Genomic DNA, 19,317 nt, shown 5'->3' with positions numbered 1-19,317 from the left:
TTAATTGTTCCGTTTTGTGGTTGTACACAGCTTATGCACATGTGCATCAAGTTTAGAAGTATATAAATAAATACATCAGGGATCATTCACTAGTGCTATAGTCAAAACCTTCACCAGGACTAAGATTAAGTCAAGACCCAGGGAGTTGAAGCCTACGAGTGAGCTTGGGGTTATGGGGGCCCCTGTGCTTGGTAATGTCCAAATGTAATGGAACAAAATGTCACCTTACCTTTTAGAACTTGTGTTGTCAGACTTTATTTGCACAGAAAATCCACACCACTAAAATCCACTCTCCAAACACCCCCCCCCCCCCCTTCGCTTTTTACCGTAATATTTTCCATTATCCAACATTAGCACAACTAGCTAATATCAAAAGCCCACATGTCTACACTGCACCTACAGTATGTTCCTCCCACTGTCAAAGCTAATAAACCCAAATCAAATATGACCAACGTACAACACAACGTACGTCAAATCAAATGTAAATATTTTATGTGGCCCTCTTTCACCCGGGTCCCCATGCTACAGCTCTGTGTAGCCCAAGCACGGCCACATCTGAAGAAATTACTAAAAAGAAATACAAGTCCGGCTGACAAACCCCACTGTTCTTCATATCTCATCCATTACACTTTTAGATTAGCTAGGAATTTTAACTTTGACTTTCAAAAATGACACCTGGTCTGTTTTGAAATGTAGTGTGTAAAAAAAAAGTCTAAAGGGAAAGATTTGGGCAAGTTCCCATCTCTGCTGTGTAACGCTCACTGTGTAAACTGCCATGTCTTGCTATGCCTCAGTCAAATAAATGCTGCGTACCTGATCGCGTTCATTCTGGTAAATTTTCTTTACAATCTTTTTGCCAGTATCAGATTTATTTTAAAAAAATTTTTTTTTAAGTAGTCAACAATATCGGTTAACTACACCATGCTCCACACCATGAGTTACATCATTTCCTAGTAGGCGTAATTCAGCTTGGCACAGCAAGTCAAACTGCAATCGAGCTGGTCATAATGTGAGAAGAGTTCTTACTCTGGAGATACCCATAAGGTGAGCTTTATTACTGATTGCTTGTCTCGTAGTGAAATCATAACGCATAGTATATTTAACAATTTGACTTGTCTTTTGTCAGATGTTTTGTTGGAAGCATATAAGGATGCATTTTGGATGGATAGTGCTTATGACCATGGTGAATAATGGTATGTTTAATTACTTTATCAATGATAAGCCATTCTTTTTCTAATCCTGAAGCAAAGTAAAACATTTAGTGCCATTGTCTTGACTTGAGACAGATTATATATATATTTCTTGTGTGCATGGTCATCTAAAAATCGATATTTATTATATTTATAATCTGCAATGATATTAATATCCATTCAGCCGTCTTTTGAATCAGTAAGTGCATAATTTGAATATTCTCATGAAGATATGATATGTATAATATGGCAATTAGGAGTCCAGGCCTGGACATACCATTACAACACAGACACCAGCATGGAGTGGGAAATAGCACGCCAGTGGTGCAGGCAGCATTACACCGACATGGTAGCCATCCAGAACAAGCAAGAGGTCATCTACCTGAACCAGATTTTGCCCTTGCATCGCTCCTACTACTGGATTGGCCTTAGGAAAATGGCTGGCCAGTGGACATGGGTGGGTACCATGAAGCCCCTGGCACCCGAGGCAACCAGCTGGGCAACAGGAGAACCCAATAACCAGGGAACTAGTGAAGACTGCGTGGAGATCTACATCAAGAGGTCCAAGGACCCAGGCATGTGGAATGATGACAAGTGCAGCAAAAAGAAAGCAGCACTCTGTTACACAGGTAGCATTTACATTTAGTCATTTAGAAGGCACTATTATCCATGGTGACAAAAAGTAAGCACAGTTTTCCTGCCCGGAAATAACCGGAAAGACACAGCAATACAAAGTACTTATTGATGATTTCACGTAATGACTCATGTCTTAAAGCCTACAGTGTTGCTGAGTTCGGGTGCTTCATTTTCATTTGACCAAACCCATTCATGATTAAAAGACACAAATGTCTAGGACAAAGCAAAACAATCGACTTGAATGATCAGTGAAATGCAATGATAGAGATTTGACCACGTATTGTTAAAGTGTGTGTTTGTGCGTAGCATCGTGTTTTGAGAGGTCGTGCGGTGATCATGCCGAGTGTGTGGAGAACATTGGAAACTACACGTGCGAGTGTAATCCAGGGTTCACAGGACCACGCTGTAATGAAGGTACTGTAGATAGTCCAAAACCTCAAGCTTGTGTTTAAGTATATGTGCTATAGTCTCTTTCTCTCTTTGCAGCTGTAGAGTGTGGCGCGGTCAAAACTCCAGAGCAGGGTTTTGTGCAGTGTAGCCATGTTTATGGAGACTTTCGTTTCAATTCATCCTGCCAGTTCCACTGTGCCCGTGGCTACATATTACAGGGTTCAAAACATCTGCACTGCTTATCACTGGGGAAGTGGGATCGTGATCCTCCCGAGTGCCAGGGTAGGGAATGGTATACTGTGTCACTAGTTATAACTCATCTCCGTTGCATAGATGATTTGTCGCTGCTTCATAACTTATTTTTCCTTCCATAAATTATAGTTGTCGAATGTCCTCCAATTACAACTAGAACCAGTGGTTGGAATATGACATGCAACCATCCTCTGCACACAAACAGCTACAACTCTACATGTGTGTTCAGATGTGACGAGGGCTTTGAGCTGAGAGGTTCACACACAACCCGGTGTGATCACACTGGACAATGGACACACAACACCCCAACCTGCACAGGTACTTATTCACCTCAATATATATATATATATATATATATATATATATATATATATATATATATATATATCTCTGTTGGCATGTTAATTAAAATGTATGCGGGTATTTGTTATATTCATAAAAGTCAGTAGTTCAGCTTCTCTGGCACACTCAAAGTGACATGTTTATTCCATTTTTTTTTTTAATGTCTTTGTATTATTGCAGTGACTCCAGCAGGAAGTTAAACCCCTCCCTTCCTTTTTTTGTGAAACAGTTTTAAAGTCATTGCACAACATGACCTTTTTTTTTATTATTATTTATTTTATTTTTTTTACAGTTTTAAATAAAACAGATGCAACATGTGGAATGACTTCCGCTCACAGTTTTGGTAGATCTGAACCATTTTTGCAAGGAAGAGTAGAAAAGAATTGCCAAATGAAGATGTGCTAAGTTGTTAAACTCACTACTTACTCATGTAAACGTAGTTTAACTAACTATTACTTAAGGGGTGTGTATACTTGTGCAAGCAGGATATTACATATTTTTCCCCCTAAAATATTTCTGTTTGTTTTTCACCTGAATTGTGGTGGTTGATATAATATATAAAAGGTGGAAAAACATGATGTCTGACATGATGACAAAGAAATTTCTTCTTCTTTTTTTTTTTTTTTTTACATCACAAAAAACACTTGACAGGGGTGTGTAGACTTTTTATATCCACTGTGAATGATATGATCACTGAGGACAGTATGCTTTTGCTTTGCTCTTTGTTCTCCCTGTCCTGCGGTATAGAAGCCTGTAGGATATGCGGTATAGAAAATAGACAGATATATCTAGGTGATTCACAACATTGCATTAAAATGTGATGAAATACTTTTAGTACAACTAAGGATTTCGTTTCACATGTCTTCATTGAGAGAACTGTTATGCAACACCTTGCATTGTAAGCACTGTAAGCCCTGTTTTCACAAGGTAGTTGGAGAACCCTGCTGTCCTAACCTCAGCTAACTGACTACTGTATATAGTTAGTTAACAGTCTCATTGTGTCTACTATTTACAATTAGCTTGGAGGACTAGAGCTGCAGGAAACCTTAAGCAGCTGATATCTCATTTGTAGTTACAGCTGTGATAAGTATTTCATGTTTGTAATCCATTTTACATTTAGGCTGCTGTTGGTTGTTTTATTCCAGCTGTGACCTGTGAGCCACTTGTGATGCCGGAGAAGGGTCACATGACCTGTACTGATCCACTGGGAAAGTTCTCCTTCCGTTCATCTTGTGCTGTGACCTGTGAGGAAGGATACACGCTGAAAGGAGAGAACACACTCACCTGCGTCAAGACCGGCAACTGGTCAGCAGAAACTCCAACATGTGAAGGTACGGTGTTAATAAATGTAGTCCATGATTACGGTTCAAATTTAATATTGCTCACTGTATTATGGAATGACGGTATGTGTGTTAGCATTATAGTGTATTTTTGTGCTTATGTTGAAGTTGTAAGGTGCAGCGCTCTCAATTCTGCTCCTCATGGCTCCATGCATTGTACGGATCCGTTGGAGAAATTCGCTTATAGCTCCATTTGTCGGTTCGAGTGTGACATTGGGTTTCTGCTGATGGGTTCAAACTACACCTACTGTAATGTACAGGGAAATTGGACCCACAGCCTTCCAGTGTGTCAAGGTAAACTAACATTGTGCTGACTGTTAGCATTGTGCTCTAAAGATTTCAGTTTCACAGATTATTGCCCATTAGGACTATATGAAAAATTTATATGACAATACACAGTATATATATATTTTTTAATCCCCGGATTTTTTTTTTTTTTTTACATTGCACGGCCTTATAATTTCAAGAGACCAAAGAGCCAGTTCAAGATTTCTCAGCTTCATTATTATAGAATATAATAATGAATATAATATAATTAAATATGATATAATTTTGACCTAATTTGGAAGTACGTTTATGGTCATAACTGCTTTTTCTTGTTTTAATACACTGTATGTGTGTGTGGATCCACAGCGGTACAGTGTTCTCCTCTGTCTGCTCACTCCAGTGATGTGAGAATGAACTGCACTCATCCCCTCTCCACCAACAGCTACAACTCCACATGTGTGTTTAACTGTGATGAGGGTTTTAAGATCATAGGTTCCTATAAAACTCAGTGTGATCACACTGGACAGTGGACAGCCAAGTCCCCCACTTGCAAAGGTACAAAGTCCAATACTGCGATTTATAGTAACTCATTTGCTCTATATAGAATATCTTCCTACTAGAACTGTCTGGTAAAAGATCATTTAAATTTGGCACATTGATTGGGGAGGGTCTAAGGAACATTCTGACCAAATTTGGGCAAAGTGCTCCCAATGATCTAGCGCCACCACTGGGTCAAATTTTGGCCTTTTTATAGCAACTCATTTGCTCTATATAGAATATCTTCCTGTCAGGCTCCGGATTCCAGGTGCTGCAGTCCTTCCAGCATTTTAAAATCACACATCTGAAATGAAGTCTATTTCTTGACTCAACAATCCCTTAGTACAAGTCACATGTCAATTAGTACAATTAATCAGATTTCTGAACATTCAGTTCCACAATAAAATGTTTCTGATCAACAATATTTCCAACAAACAAGAAATATATCTGGAGGTTGAAATATTCGCTCAAACGTAAGGAATTTTGTTAAAATCTTTGCAACGAGGTTAATGTAACTACAATTTAGCTTTTGCAAAACTCAGACTAATTTAGTTACAAAACAACAAAAACAACAGAATGAATGTGAATGAAGTAAATTCACATGTTCCTTCACAGCATCAGCGCTAATATTATAGTAAGCTGTGCATTACACCACATTCTGTACCACACCTCAATACTATATAATGATGCCTATTCCAGCTGTGACCTGTGAGCCACTTGTGAGGCCTGAGAAGGGTCACATGATCTGTACTGATCCACTGGGAAAGTTCTCCTTCCGTTCATCTTGCGCTGTGACCTGTGAGGAAGGATACACGCTGAGAGGAGAGAACACACTCACTTGCATCAAGACCGGCAAATGGTCAGCAGAAACTCCAACATGTGAAGGTACGGTTTTTCCCCAGGAGATGAGATGCACTGAAGGCAAACTAGCAGTGGCACTTTAGAGGAGTTTAACTGAATCTTGTACTTAGGCAAATGTAATTCACTAGAGATAATAGCTTGTTGAGAAGCTCAAACACAACCCAGTATGATCACACTGGACAGTGGACACAACACCCTGACCTGCACAGAGACTGATTCATATGTTTATTTACTGGTGGAGTAAAATATATGCAGCACACTTTTATTATAATATAGCTTCACTGGCCCAGTTTAAATGACATGTTTATACTGAAATGTCTTTGTCTTATCATTGTAACTCCAGCAGGAAGTCAAAGCCCCTCCCTTTCATTTTTGTGAAACCGTTTTGTTATTGTGTAACATGACCCTATTTACTTCATGCTTTGTGCACCTTTGTAAATGCAGGAACTGAGAAATTCTGTTTCGTTCTTAAGTCAATGATAATTCACTGAAAAGAGTAGGTTCTTTGGTGCACGGGAGTTTTGCTGTGACCCAGACAGAGCTAACATACTGTTCTCTATAATATTCTGCTTATTATTATTATTATTATTATTATTATTATTATTATTATTATTATTATTATTAATAGGGGGCAAGCATCGAAGGTACGTAAGCACTCTATTGTTATTCTATGTTTTCTTTTTCTTATTCATCTTATGGTTAAGGTGTCTATGGTAGCCCATAGAACCGTCTGATTGCGGAGGGTTTAAGAAAAACACCACCATCAGGTCAAATTTGGGCCTAAATTGAAAGTAAATTTTTTTTTTTAATTGTGTGTCCAAAATGTAAAAGCCAGGATTCTCTTGGTCGAGACAAGTTCAACGCAACCTATGACGTCAATTTCCGCCTAATTATATTTTCCGCCATCTTAAGAGTAAGCTGTGAATGTGCGACTCACCGAGCCTGGGTGCTTGGAGGTGGAGAAACTCAGAGCTTGGTTGGCTGTGTTGTCAGTCTCAGACATGAGTAGAACTTGGCTGTCTGTGTCAGCAGACTCAGGCGCGAGCAGAACTTGGTTGTTCGTGACGTTGGCTTCAGGCGTGAGCAGGACCTGGTTGGTCTTGATATCGGTTTCACGCATAAGGAAAACTTGGTTGGTCATATCAACAGACTCTGGCGTGAGCATAACTTGGTTGGTCGTGATGTCGGCTTCAGGCGTGAGGAGATCCTGGTTGGTCGTGACTTTGGTTACAGACTGGAACTTGGTGTGGGAGGTCACGTCGTTGACCTCAGATAGGAACGTGTCTTAGGAGATCATCTCGTCGACCTCGGACAGGAACTGGGCTTGAGAGGTCACCTCTTCGATCTCGGACAGGAACTGGGCTTGAGAGGTCGCCTCTACGACCTTGGACAGGAACTTGACTTGAGAGGTCACCTCGTTGACTGCTAGCAGGAACCTGACTTTAAGCTGGAGCTCTGGAGCTGAGACAACTTCATGGGTCTCAGGCTGAAACTCGGGGGATGAGACCGCCTCATGCATATCAAGCTGTAGCTCTGGAGATGAGGTTGCCACGTTGTCCTCTGGCTGGAGCTTGGCAGGTGAGACCCCCTCGTAGGTCTTGAGTTGGAGCTCTGGGACTGAGGTCCCTACGTTGGCCTATGGCTGGAACTTGGCAGGTAAGACCACCTCATAGGTCTCGAGCTGGAGCTCTGGAACCGAGGTCGCCACATTGACCTCTGGCTGGAGCTCTGCAGGTGAGACCACCTCGTAGGTCTCGAGCTGGAGCTCTGGGACCGAGGTTGCCACGTTGACCTCTGGTGGGAACTCTGCGGGTGAGACCACCTCGTGGGTCTCAGGTTGGAGCTCTGGAGATGAGGTCGCCACGTTGAACTCCGGTGGGAGCTCAGCAGGTGAGACCACCTTGTGGGTCTCAAGCTGTAGCTCTGGAGATGAGGTCACCACATTGACCTCTGGCAGGAGCTCAGCAGGTGAGACTGCCTCGTGCGTCTCATGCTGGAGCTCTACAGGGGAGACCACCTCGTGGATCTCAAGCTGTAGCTCTGGAGATGAGGTCGCCATGTTGACCTCTGGCTGGAGTTTGGCAGGTGAAACCACCTTTTGGGTCTCAGGTTGGAGCACTGGAGATGAGCTCACCACGTTGACCTCCGGCTGGAGCTCGGCAGGTGTTCTCCTGTGTAGCCGTTTCTGAGTACGCCAGCTGCTCTTTAAACATCCCTGAGAGCAGAAATATGTTCCATGTATCCCAAGTTTCCTTCATGTGGGACACTGTAACTGGGCCTCTTTACAGCAGCCCTCGGTCTTGCCGGTCGGCGTCACCTCCACCACTGCCCTGTCGGCCGGGACCTGAAGCTGAGCTGTGGAGGCTGCCCTGTCAATCCACTCATAATAGGTGTGGAATGGCAGGTCAGCCTTGTTCGTCACACTGACTGCCCTCAAAAGTTGATCCAGTTCTTTGCTCTGCCCTGGATGCCCAAACTCCTTTAAGAATAGTTCCGCAAACTGAGTTACATTATTAAGGGCACTGGACCTTGTACTGGCCTGATGCTCCGCCCAGTCATGGGCCGGGCCATAAAACTGGGACACAATGAACCTAAGCCACTGTCTCTTGTCCGGCTTGGGGTGCACTAGGCTAGAAAAGTACATTTGGCTGTGGAACAAGAACTGCCTCAGGTAGTCACACAATCCACAATTCTCCTCCGGGAGGTCCATGGCAGTCCACTGGGGAAACTGGGCTGACAAGAAAGACCTCCCCATGTACACTGCCGTGATTCTCTCCTGCTGCATCCATGTTAAGGCGCAGTATTCTGTTACATACTTACGTAATGGAGTTAAGGACAGATGTAAATGCAGATAGGAGTTTTTATTAAAGGAGATATGGGCAGACAAATCCAAAGCGTGGTCTAATAACATGCAAAAGGTCAGGCGATCTACAAACAGGCATAAATAGGGCGAGACTACAATCAAAATGAGGAAACGAGAAACAAGGTCAATAACCTGAACCATGAAAAGAGAACCTGGAAACGAGAAACAAAGAAACACTTGGCAATGAGATACAGAATACCTAGCCCTCCCCTGGCACAAAGTGCACAGAGACACGAGGGGTTTAAATGACAAACGTAATCATGGGTTAAACATGGGCAGCTGAAAACAATAATGTCACACACTCAGGAAACAACCAATGACAAAACGGGGCGGAGTCAGAACATAACCATAACAAAAGCACGTGTCCAATGTAAACAAAGTCACTGTCACGAAAGACCAAAAACGTGCTTTCGCTAAGCGCTCGCGCACCTGGCTCGTGCACGCGCATGCGCTTCGGTTTTCCGAGCACACTGCAATAGTGCAGCGCTGACTCAAGTGGAAATCGTGACAGGAGGGTTACTTTAAAAATGTATTCTGTTACAGTTACAAATTACGTCATACAAAAAAAAAAGTAACGTAATCCAAGTATCACAATATAAAAGTTATGTAATCTGATTACTTTTGGGTTCGTCCAGGTCACATATGTAAATAAAGTCAAGAGAAAAGCAATATAATCTACAATACTTTTATTTAGAACTTAAAAACATGTTCAATGTTTTGGTTTGTTTTAATAAAATAAATAATTAAAATATCACAGTCCCTGATGCGGATAACATTACAGCACAAAAGTTAGGGTGACAATATTCCAATTTTCCAAAAAGAGGACCATTTTTAAAAAAATTTATAAATAAAATTGGTTTCACTCTGTCCACATTTAACTTTTTTCCTACATTCTTTTGAATGTCCATGGAATAAAATAAAATATCAGATGCTACGAGTGAACCTGATACCATCATGTGCACATTTGAATGGCCATGTAATATGAAACAATGTGATAACATGAAATTAATAAGGACCTTATATGGTCATGGCCGTTATTTCGACTCACGACGGCTGTCATTTGCTGCTATTATAAAGCAACTGTTTAACACCGAACACAACAGCGCTTCACCTACACACATTCCCTGAGGGGAGGATAACAGTTGAGAGGCAGGAATTTGGCCAACAGTTGCTTTTATAATCGACCAATCGGTGTGTGAGAAGATCAAGATACTGATTGATTATGGACCTTACAGTAAATTGTCATCCATATCTCTAGCTCATATCTCTGTCTTGTACTTTAGGTATTTTTTAAATCAATTAGTGGTGTCTTCTTGATGGTTTAATTCAGCTAGCTATCTATATATTTAGCTAACATTATCATCACCATCTACCACTAAATGTTAGTTCTAGGCAAGAACTCACATTTAAAGTTATAGCTATTATCAGTTTGCTCAGTAAATTAGAAATGAATAGTCAGAAATGTAATCAAGGAATCATTTGTAATTGTGAAAAGTATTTGCTTTTTCTAATCCAGATCACATAGTCTGTTAATAACAAACAAACATTGGTTGTTTTATTCCAGCTGTGACCTGTGAGCCACTTGTGATGCCGGAGAAGGGTCACATGACCTGTACTGATCCACTGGGAAAGTTCTCCTTCCGTTCATCTTGTGCTGTGACCTGTGAGGAAGGATACACGCTGAAAGGAGAGAACACACTCACCTGCGTCAAGACCGGCAACTGGTCAGCAGAAACTCCAACATGTGAAGGTACGGTGTTAATAAATGTAGTCCATGATTACAGTTCAAATTTAATACTGCTCACTGTATTATGGAATGACGGTATGTATTTCAGTTTCACAGATTATTGCCCATTAGGACTATATGAAAAATTTATATGACAATACACAGTATATATATATTTTTTAATCCCCGGAATTTTTTTTTTTTTTTTACATTGCACGGCCTTATAATTTCAAGAGACCAAAGAGCCAGTTCAAGATTTCTCAGCTTCATTATTAGCTTCATTATTAGCTATTATTAGGTTCCTATAAAACTCAGTGTGATCACACTGGACAGTGGACAGCCAAGTCCCCCACTTGCAAAGGTACAAAGTCCAATACTGCGATTTATAGTAACTCATTTGCTCTATATAGAATATCTTCCTGTTAGGCAAAGTCAAAGCCCCTCCCTTTCATTTTTGTGAAACAGTTTTATGTTATTGTGTAACATGACCCTATTTACTTCATGCTCTGTGCATCTGTACTGTATAAATGCAGGAACTGAGAAATTCTGCTTCGTTCTTAAGTAATCCACTGAAAACCGTAGGTTCTTGTCATTCACTTCACATGACCCTTTGGTGCATGTGAGTTTTGCTGTGACCCTGAGCCAACATGCTGTTCTCTATAATCTTCTTCTTTATCAAATTCTCCTTTCTTCTTCTTCTTCTTCTTCTTCCTCTTATTATTATTATTATTATTATTATTATTATTATTATTAATATTATTATTATTATTATTATTATTAGGGGGCCAAGCACCCAACGTGCATAGGCACTCTACTGTTATTCTGCCTTTCTTCTTATTATTATTATTCTGGCTAGGATGTCTATGGCAACCCATAGAACTGTCTGGTAAAAATCTTTTAAATTTGGCACATTGATTGGGGAGGGTCTAAGGAACATTCTGACAAAATTTGGGCAAAGTGCTGCCAATGCTCTGGCGCCACCATTGGGTTAAATTTTGGCCTGATTTGGAAGTACGTTTATGGTCATAATGTTTGAACCATGTGTCCAAAATTTAAAAGCCAGATATCCCTGGATTCCCTGGGTCAAGATGATTTCAACACCCTCTATGACATCAATTTCCACCTTAGATTTTCCTCTATCTTGGATTTTGTCAGAACTGTTTTGGCACGTTATCTTCAGAGTTAGCCTCACAAAAGTTATCAAAAGAATTTTGAATAATCCAAATGGTTTGCCTGTAATGGGCCAATGAATCTGATCGCAAAGCCACCAAACAGGAAGTGAGGCTATATCTCAGCAACAACGTTGCACACTGACTGAAAACTTGTAGGCATTCTCAGGACCATGACCTGAGGTGCAACAAATTTTCTGACAGTGCCACCTACTGGTCAAAAGTTACAATAAAATGTTAAAAATTCTTACACCTAACTGCCATTTCTGCTACTCCTCCGAATTTTGTCCAATCTTCACCAAATTTGACTCACATCATCTGTAGACCTGTTTGAATAAAAGTTATCAAAGGACTTTTGATATTCTAACCTGTTCTCCCTTAACGTGCTGGTAAACGCAAAAATCAGGATGCAAGTATGTATCTCAGCAATGCATCTATGTATCATCATGAACCTTCATAGTTATCTTAAGGACTAGGCTCTGAATATACCCAAGAAAGTTTGTGACTGCACCATCTTGTGGTCAAGAACAGTAACAACTTAATTTTTTTCCTTGTATCATTCAAAGAATTTGTGCTTAATTCAGTTCTTTTTTCTATAATTCCCTGGATTATGCTGAAGTGAACGCACACCAGCATCTGAAATTCAAGTGTACTTCCTGTCGACTGTCTTGCATTTTGTTAAAAACAGTTTTTGCTTCTCCTCCTACAAATGTTGTCCAATCATCACCAAATTTGACACACATGATCTTCAGAGTAAGTCTCACAAAAGTTATCAAGCTGCCACTACTGCTGCCCATTTGTTCATCTAGACCTTTCCTCCTACAGTCAAATAATTCCACCACTGTCTGTGGTCAAAACATAACCATCATGAGTGAAACTACAAATCCTTTTGCCTGAAGTCATGGCTCTGCTTTCCTGTGATTGCTTGGTCAACAATCGTAACACATCTGTGAATGTGTGGATCACCGAGTCTGGGTGCTTGGCCCCTGAAAGTGCTGCTTGCGGCTTTAATCTTAATATAATCTTATTATTTTTCTTCTTCCTCTTCTTCTTCTCTTCGTCTTCCCCTTCTGGCTTGGGTGACTATAGCAACCCAAAGAACCATCTGAGAACAATCTGACCAAATTTGGGCTAAGTGCTGCCAATGCTCTAGTGCCACCATCGGATCATATTTGGACCTACTTTGGAAGTACTTTTTTGGTTAAAACATGTGTCCAAAATTTTAAAGCCAGGCATCCCTGGATTCCCATCAGATCATCAGAGTAAGCTTCATAAAAGTTATCAAAAGAATTCTGAATACTCCAAACAATTTGCCTGTAATGCGCCAACAAATCGAACAGCAAAGCCACCAAACAGGAAGTGAGGATGTATCTCAGCAACAATTTTGCTCACTGACACAAAATTTGATAGGCAACTTCAGGACCATGTATTGAACCATCATTATCAAAGCATTAATTAAGTACTACGATACTGATTGATTGTGGACCTTACAGTCCACAAGTGTCTACCATATCTCTAGCTCTTATCTCTGTCTTGTACTTTATGTGTTTTTTAATCAATTAGTGGTAAACTCAGTAAATTAGAAATGAATAGTCAGAAATGTAATCAAGTAATCATTTGTTATTGTGAAAAGTATTTGCTTTTTCTAATCCAGATCACATAGTCTGTTAATAACAAACAAACATTGGTTGTTTTATTCCAGCTGTGACCTGTGAGCCACTTGTGATGCCGGAGAAGGGTCACATGACCTGTACTGATCCACTGGGAAAGTTCTCCTTCCGTTCATCTTGTGCTGTGACCTGTGAGGAAGGATACACGCTGAAAGGAGAGAACACACTCACCTGCGTCAAGACCGGCAACTGGTCAGCAGAAACTCCAACATGTGAAGGTACGGTGTTAATAAATGTAGTCCATGATTACGGTTCAAATTTAATATTGCTCACTGTATTATGGAATGACGGTATGTGTATTAGCATTATAGTGTATTTTTGTGCTTATGTTGAAGTTGTAAGGTGCAGCGCTCTCAATTCTGCTCCTCATGGCTCCATGCATTGTACGGATCCATTGGAGAAATTCGCTTATAGCTCCACTTGTCGGTTCGAGTGTGACATTGGGTTTCTGCTGATGGGTTCAAACTACACCTACTGTAACGTACAGGGAAATTGGACCCACAGCCTTCCAGTGTGTCAAGGTAAACTAACATTGTGTTTAAAGATGCACTAGGTAAGCTTAGCCATTTTACCCAAGATTAGCTCTAACTGTTAAGTAGTTCATTTGAATATTTTTTTTAAAAGTCCTTGAACCCTGATCCCTCCCCCTTTCAAAATTCTTGCCCATATTTCCAAAGCTCCGCCCCCATGATCTTCAGCCATCTCTCCATCCATCAGTTTACTACACAGGGGTTTGTGGGGAGCCTGGAGCCTATCCCAGGGAACTAGGTTTAGGGCACAATCACACACAAACACACACTCACACATTATGGACAATTTAGAGATGCCAATCAGCCTTCAATGCATGTCTTTAGACCGGGGGAGGAAACTGGCATACCCAGAGGAAACCCCCGAAGCACGTGGAGAACATTCAAACTCCATGCACACATGGCGGAGGCGAGAATCGAACCCACAACCCCTGGAGGTGCGAAGCAAATGTGCTAACTACTGAAGTTACTGTTCCAAATGGATTTTCTCAGCCACATAATTCTTTTGTCCTGAGTTCATGGTTCAAACTATTATTATTTTTTCATTGTGTTTTTTTTTCCAGGTTATTTGTACAAGTAAGAAATTGTCAAAAAAATGTTCTTAAATTGACTATTGCACCTTTAAGCACGTGTGTATAAAGGTGTGTGAAGGTGTAGGTTTATACTCGGACTGTATAAAAACGTTTTGTTGACATTAACTTTGTGCTTGTGCTTCTCTGCAGCTCGACAGTGCCCTTTGCTGGCCAGCCCAGAAAAAGGCTGGATGAATTGCTCTCACCCTCACTTCCTCTTCAGTTATGGCTCACATTGTGGTTTTGGATGTGACATTGGCTATGTGCTCAGAGAGGAATCTAAGTTGGACTGCACGACAGCAGGAACCTGGAGTCAGGAGATACCTTCTTGTAAAGGTAAACGGCTATGTCCTTCTAAAAATATATATATATATATATATATATATATATATATATATATATATATATATATATATATATATATACACAAATATAAATAAAAACTTATAAAAGGCAAAGGAAGGAATATCTATAGTATTTCTCTCATCGATTTCTCTTTCTTTTTCTTTCATACTCACATGTTTGCACAGTGGTTCAGTGTGAATCCCTCTTGCGGGCACCTCTTTTGCAATCGGATTCTGTTTCTGTCCCCTTTATGAACTGCTCCCATCCCAGAGGCGACTTCAGCTTCGGCTCCCGGTGTGCGTTCAGCTGTCCTGAAGGCTACAGGCTGAACGGAACTACTGACCTGATGTGTACATCTGGTGGATTTTGGACTGGCCTGGTGCCTACCTGCCTCAGTAAGACTTTCTACAATGAACTATTCATCCTGTGTTGATTTGATCACTAAGCATAATTAGGGCAAATACTAAAACACTGAATGTGTGAAAAAATGCAGACAGATATAGATGATTTCATTATGTATTGTAGACTGACTCTAAATATTGAGAGTCAATCTTAAATATTAAATATTAAAAGATTGTGTGTGTGTGTGTGTGTGTGTGTGTGTGTGTGTGTTTCAGCGGAGGACATGCCATTAGGTCTTGCTTTTCTTATATATGGTGCAATAGGCGCAGCATCATCACTTGGCCTGCTGCTGATGGGGGGATTGGTCATGCTGTTGGTGCGGAAGTTCAGCAAGCGTAAGAGCTTTTCTTCCACATAACTGTATATTTCATCCACATAAATATATATTTCTTCCACAAACTGTTCATATGTCTGTGTATTTCTCTCTGCTCCAGATACGTACACTCCGGATTACTCAGCCTGGGATGGAGCTCTAAATCCAGTATTTGAAGAAAATTAACAATTTTATGAAAAACATGCAATGCTTTATTATGTACTGACCAAGACATAATAATTTCTGCAATGTTGATTGGATGAAACTCGTTAATCAGCGTGTTAACTGTCTTCCCGAGGATCTGCATAATGAATAAAGGAATAATATTTTACTCAAAGGTTTTGATTTTGCGAGTATGTAATTTATGGCTAACAAGTGTGCATTAATCCCTACTAATATGCATACTCATTAGCCAAAACACGATTATTATATGAGGGACAAAAAACAGGTATGATGTGTCTGTGTGTAATAGTAACTCACATTCAGCTCTGTGTGAGGGATGTCAGATTGGAATTGCCAGGAAATTTGTAGGCATAGGTCATAAACTAGCTCAGGTACATCTTTATAGGTTATCATGTTTCTTGAAATATGCAGGTTAATTAACAATTAGTCATATTACTGTAACACGCTAATTATGCGCTGAATCCTCTGTATTAACACGAAGATAATATGATAGTATAAAGAGCCATGTCTCCCTGCAGTTCTCGCCTGGTTTCCCACTGAAGCTAAGCAGTGTTGAACCTGGCCAGTACTTGGATGGGAGACCAGCAGGGGGCGCTCACCCTGTGGACTGTGTGGGTCTTAATACCCCAGTATAGTGACAGGGATGTTAAACGGAGGTCCTGACTCTCTGTGGTCGTTAAAAATCCCAGGACACTTATGGTAAAGAGTAGGGGTATAACCCTGGTGTCCTGGCGTCATTGACCCTTCTCTATCATCCCCTAATAATCTCCATCTCTGTATTGGCTACATCTCTCTCTCCTCTCCACTAATAGCTGGTGTGTGGTGGGAGTACTGGCGCACTATGGCTTCCGTCGCATCATCCAGGTGGATGTTACGCACTGGTGGTGGTTGAGGAGATTCCCCCCATACAGTGCCTAGAAAAGTGCTATATATAGTTAAGGAATTATTATTATTGTTATTATTATTATTAATATTATTATTATACAGAGATTTTGCATGTTGTTTACCTTGTCAGGTAAAAACACAGTACAGTATGTACCAAGACTGTCCGACTCATTTATGTTGAAAAATGCCTGACAGGTTTTTGGATGTTAAAGAAGACTGTGAAAAACGAAGCCAATTGAATATTCCGATACATCTCAAATTCATATGAGTACTTCACAAACGATTCAACTATGGGGTAGAACCTTACATTAAGAGTCATACACATTTCCAGAAGAGTTGTTATTAAGGAGAAGCCTGTAGTAAGAATATGAAAACACTAAATAAAGCACTAATAAGCTGCAAATGTTGTCAAAAACTGCTGCATTCACTATTTACCTGCACATTTATTAGTTACTTATTAGTTACTAATAATATGTGACCTTTGGGTTAGGGTTAGGGTCAGGGTCAGGGTTAGATTATACCACTGAATAAAATTTAAATGCTGTGTCTGTGTAATCGTTACCTCAGTCAGTCCTAATATATCTGATATATCTCAGATTATGTGTATATCAGGTCTAATTATTATAGGTCAGGATTAAAGACAGATATTATAGAACAATACAGTAACCATTCTGGCTGGTCTTACTGCCAGGGGCTTGCAGCAGTGTTATTTCTCAATGTCTGGGTATCTGTCTTGCTGTCTCACTCACTCGCTCTGCTGGGGGAGGATAAAGAATGGCCCTGCTGTGGCTCCCCGCAATGAGATCGCTCACACATCCACGGCTTCTTCCATCTTCGCTGCAGACACCATCGCCCTAGAGCGGGCATACAGCCCAGAACACGCTGCCTCCAGGCACCGTGCCCGCCGTCGCCTGCTCATTGCCCGCAGACTGACCTCTGCCCGATCACCTTGCTCTCTGAGTGGGAGACTCTTGAGGTCATGGGGTCTGGGGTTGAATTTGTTTGAGGGTTTTTACCATTTTTAAGATCCTGGGTGCTCTGTTTAAGGTCAAAATGGATTATAGGCAGCCTTTATTTATATAGATGTATTAAAAAAAGATAAATATATGATTTTTAAACAATGTTATTTGTTGTTTTGACTGCTTGATTGGTGTAGCAGTAGAACGTCTGTTTTAGCAAATGAATTAAGAAATCAAAGAGCAACAAAAGAAAACCAGATCAGTTCACCTGCAGACAACACTGATTGAGAATCTTCAATATTTTAGAATATTTGGCAAAAAAAAGGTTTTCCTGAACAAAGCCGATGCATCTGTCGTTGCAGTTTCTCAGCATGATGCCAATTATATCGGTTAGTAGACAGAGGGTTTGCTGCCTGCCCTGGCACGGTGAGAGTAATAAATAACCGATCAGCTGACTGCAAGTCTCTTGGCTGATATCAGAATAATAACGAGGCTATTGGCGCCTGCTGTGCCCGCATGATAGCCGTTTGATTATTTTTCCTTTGCCTTGCATTACAAGCAAGCCAACTGCCCTAACTATGCCAAGGAATGCACCAGAGACTGGAAGGCATGGGCAAGCAGGTGTGCACTTGAATACAGTCCTGGGTCTAGTGGATTTGTGCACTTCATGAGTTGGAAAAGTAGGAATTGCTGTTGTTGAATAATATAAACAACTCTTTAAACACTTTGTTTATTTTCAGTAAGTCATATTATTTAATGACTACTATGAATTAACTTGAAACTAACAGGTGTGCAGTTAATAGTGTTAGGAATATATCCTGATCCGTCAATCTGATGACTTTCTTTATCATTCCTGACACACGCACGTCTAAACCTCTGCTCGTCTTCGCTTTCATCCTTGGCAGGTCAAGAGCCCAGTGACAGACAGTTAGATTGTTCCTGACCAGCTCTTGCATATCGAGCTCCGATTTCAGCCTCAAGAAATGTGAGCTTCCGGGTTTTGGAGAGCGAGGGTTCACCACCAGGGCAAGAAGGCTACACGGATCATATCGATATTGGCATGCCAAATATTTTCTCCTGATATGGCTCTGAAATCAACCCATAACCCAGTCATGCATAGTTCTAGTCCCTCCTCCAAACCCAGCACATTCCAGTGGTACTGGGTGGTCTGGACGAACAAAAGGAAGCAGAAAATTTTTTGGACTGGCCAGCGTGTGAATGAAAAGAGCACAATACTGGCATTCATTATGGACTGGGTCCACTGCTCAAGTCATTCTGACTGCTGACCTGTTAAGCTGTGGTGTGTACGGTGCCACACAGCTGAGAATTCTGATCAGCAGTTTTAAATATAAGTATGGAGATGCATATTAACCCTGAGGATTAAATAAATATGATATTAAAGGGAGGGATGCTTGGTGGCTTAGTGGTTAACACGTTTGCCTCACACCTCCAGGGTTGAGCGTTCAATTCCCACTATGGATCTGTGTGTGCTGTGGGGGTTTCCCCTGGGTTCTCCAGTTTCCTTCCCATGCATTGTAGGCTGATTGGCATGTCCAAAAGTGTCCATAGTGTATGAATGGGTGTGTGAATCTGAGTGTCCAGGGTCTCCCCTGCCTTGTGCCCCATGCCCCCTGGGATAGGTTCCAGGTTCCCCAGTAAGGATAAGAGGTACCGAAAATGGATGAATGGATGGACATTAAAGGGTACAGAGGGTCTGATTTGAAAATGACATCAATCATAGTGATGTACAAATATTTGAGGGGAGGGATAATCTTTATCTAACTGTGTTAAAATCATCCATTTGTACTAATAATATTTTTAGTCATATGACCTCCACCTGAAGGCTCCCCAAGCATAAAACCCGTAATAATATACCAAATCCCATACT

At 40.9% G+C, this 19,317-nt stretch overlaps 1 protein-coding gene across 3 annotated transcripts; it reads left to right on the top strand.

Moving 5' to 3' along the window:
• Nucleotides 1–293: 293 nt before the first annotated feature.
• Nucleotides 294–15,739, top strand: selp (selectin P). Of its 3 annotated transcripts, XM_053614488.1 has the most exons (17): nucleotides 294–1,044; nucleotides 1,127–1,193; nucleotides 1,448–1,819; nucleotides 2,133–2,240; nucleotides 2,313–2,498; nucleotides 2,598–2,786; nucleotides 3,956–4,141; nucleotides 4,259–4,444; nucleotides 4,784–4,972; nucleotides 5,654–5,839; nucleotides 10,243–10,428; nucleotides 13,276–13,461; nucleotides 13,579–13,764; nucleotides 14,493–14,678; nucleotides 14,873–15,082; nucleotides 15,305–15,424; nucleotides 15,524–15,739. In XM_053614488.1, the coding sequence occupies exons 2-17, from the start codon at nucleotides 1,127–1,129 to the stop codon at nucleotides 15,586–15,588; spliced, it is 2,808 nt and encodes a 935-aa protein (XP_053470463.1). In that variant the 5' UTR covers nucleotides 294–1,044; the 3' UTR covers nucleotides 15,589–15,739. The 3 variants fall into 3 exon arrangements, with proteins under 3 accessions (XP_053470463.1, XP_053470464.1, XP_053470465.1); XM_053614489.1 differs by lacking the exons at nucleotides 4,259–4,444; nucleotides 4,784–4,972 and having other exon boundaries at nucleotides 295–1,044; XM_053614490.1 differs by lacking the exons at nucleotides 4,259–4,444; nucleotides 4,784–4,972; nucleotides 5,654–5,839 and having other exon boundaries at nucleotides 296–1,044.
• Nucleotides 15,740–19,317: the final 3,578 nt, after the last annotated feature.

The sequence above is a fragment of the Ictalurus furcatus genome, chromosome 25 (genome assembly GCF_023375685.1).
Source record: "Ictalurus furcatus strain D&B chromosome 25, Billie_1.0, whole genome shotgun sequence".
Classification (NCBI taxonomy): domain Eukaryota; kingdom Metazoa; phylum Chordata; class Actinopteri; order Siluriformes; family Ictaluridae; genus Ictalurus; species Ictalurus furcatus.
This window is presented reverse-complemented; position numbering and strand designations above follow the sequence as displayed.

Bases quoted from the DNA above. Each gene is read 5' to 3' on its own strand.
- selp (XM_053614488.1), top strand. From the start codon at position 1,127: ATGTTTTGTTGGAAGCATATAAGGATGCATTTTGGATGGATAGTGCTT. The intron at 4,142-4,258 runs GTACGGTGTTAA...CTTATGTTGAAG, and splicing joins AGAAACTCCAACATGTGAAG to TTGTAAGGTGCAGCGCTCTC. The intron at 13,462-13,578 runs GTACGGTGTTAA...CTTATGTTGAAG, and splicing joins AGAAACTCCAACATGTGAAG to TTGTAAGGTGCAGCGCTCTC.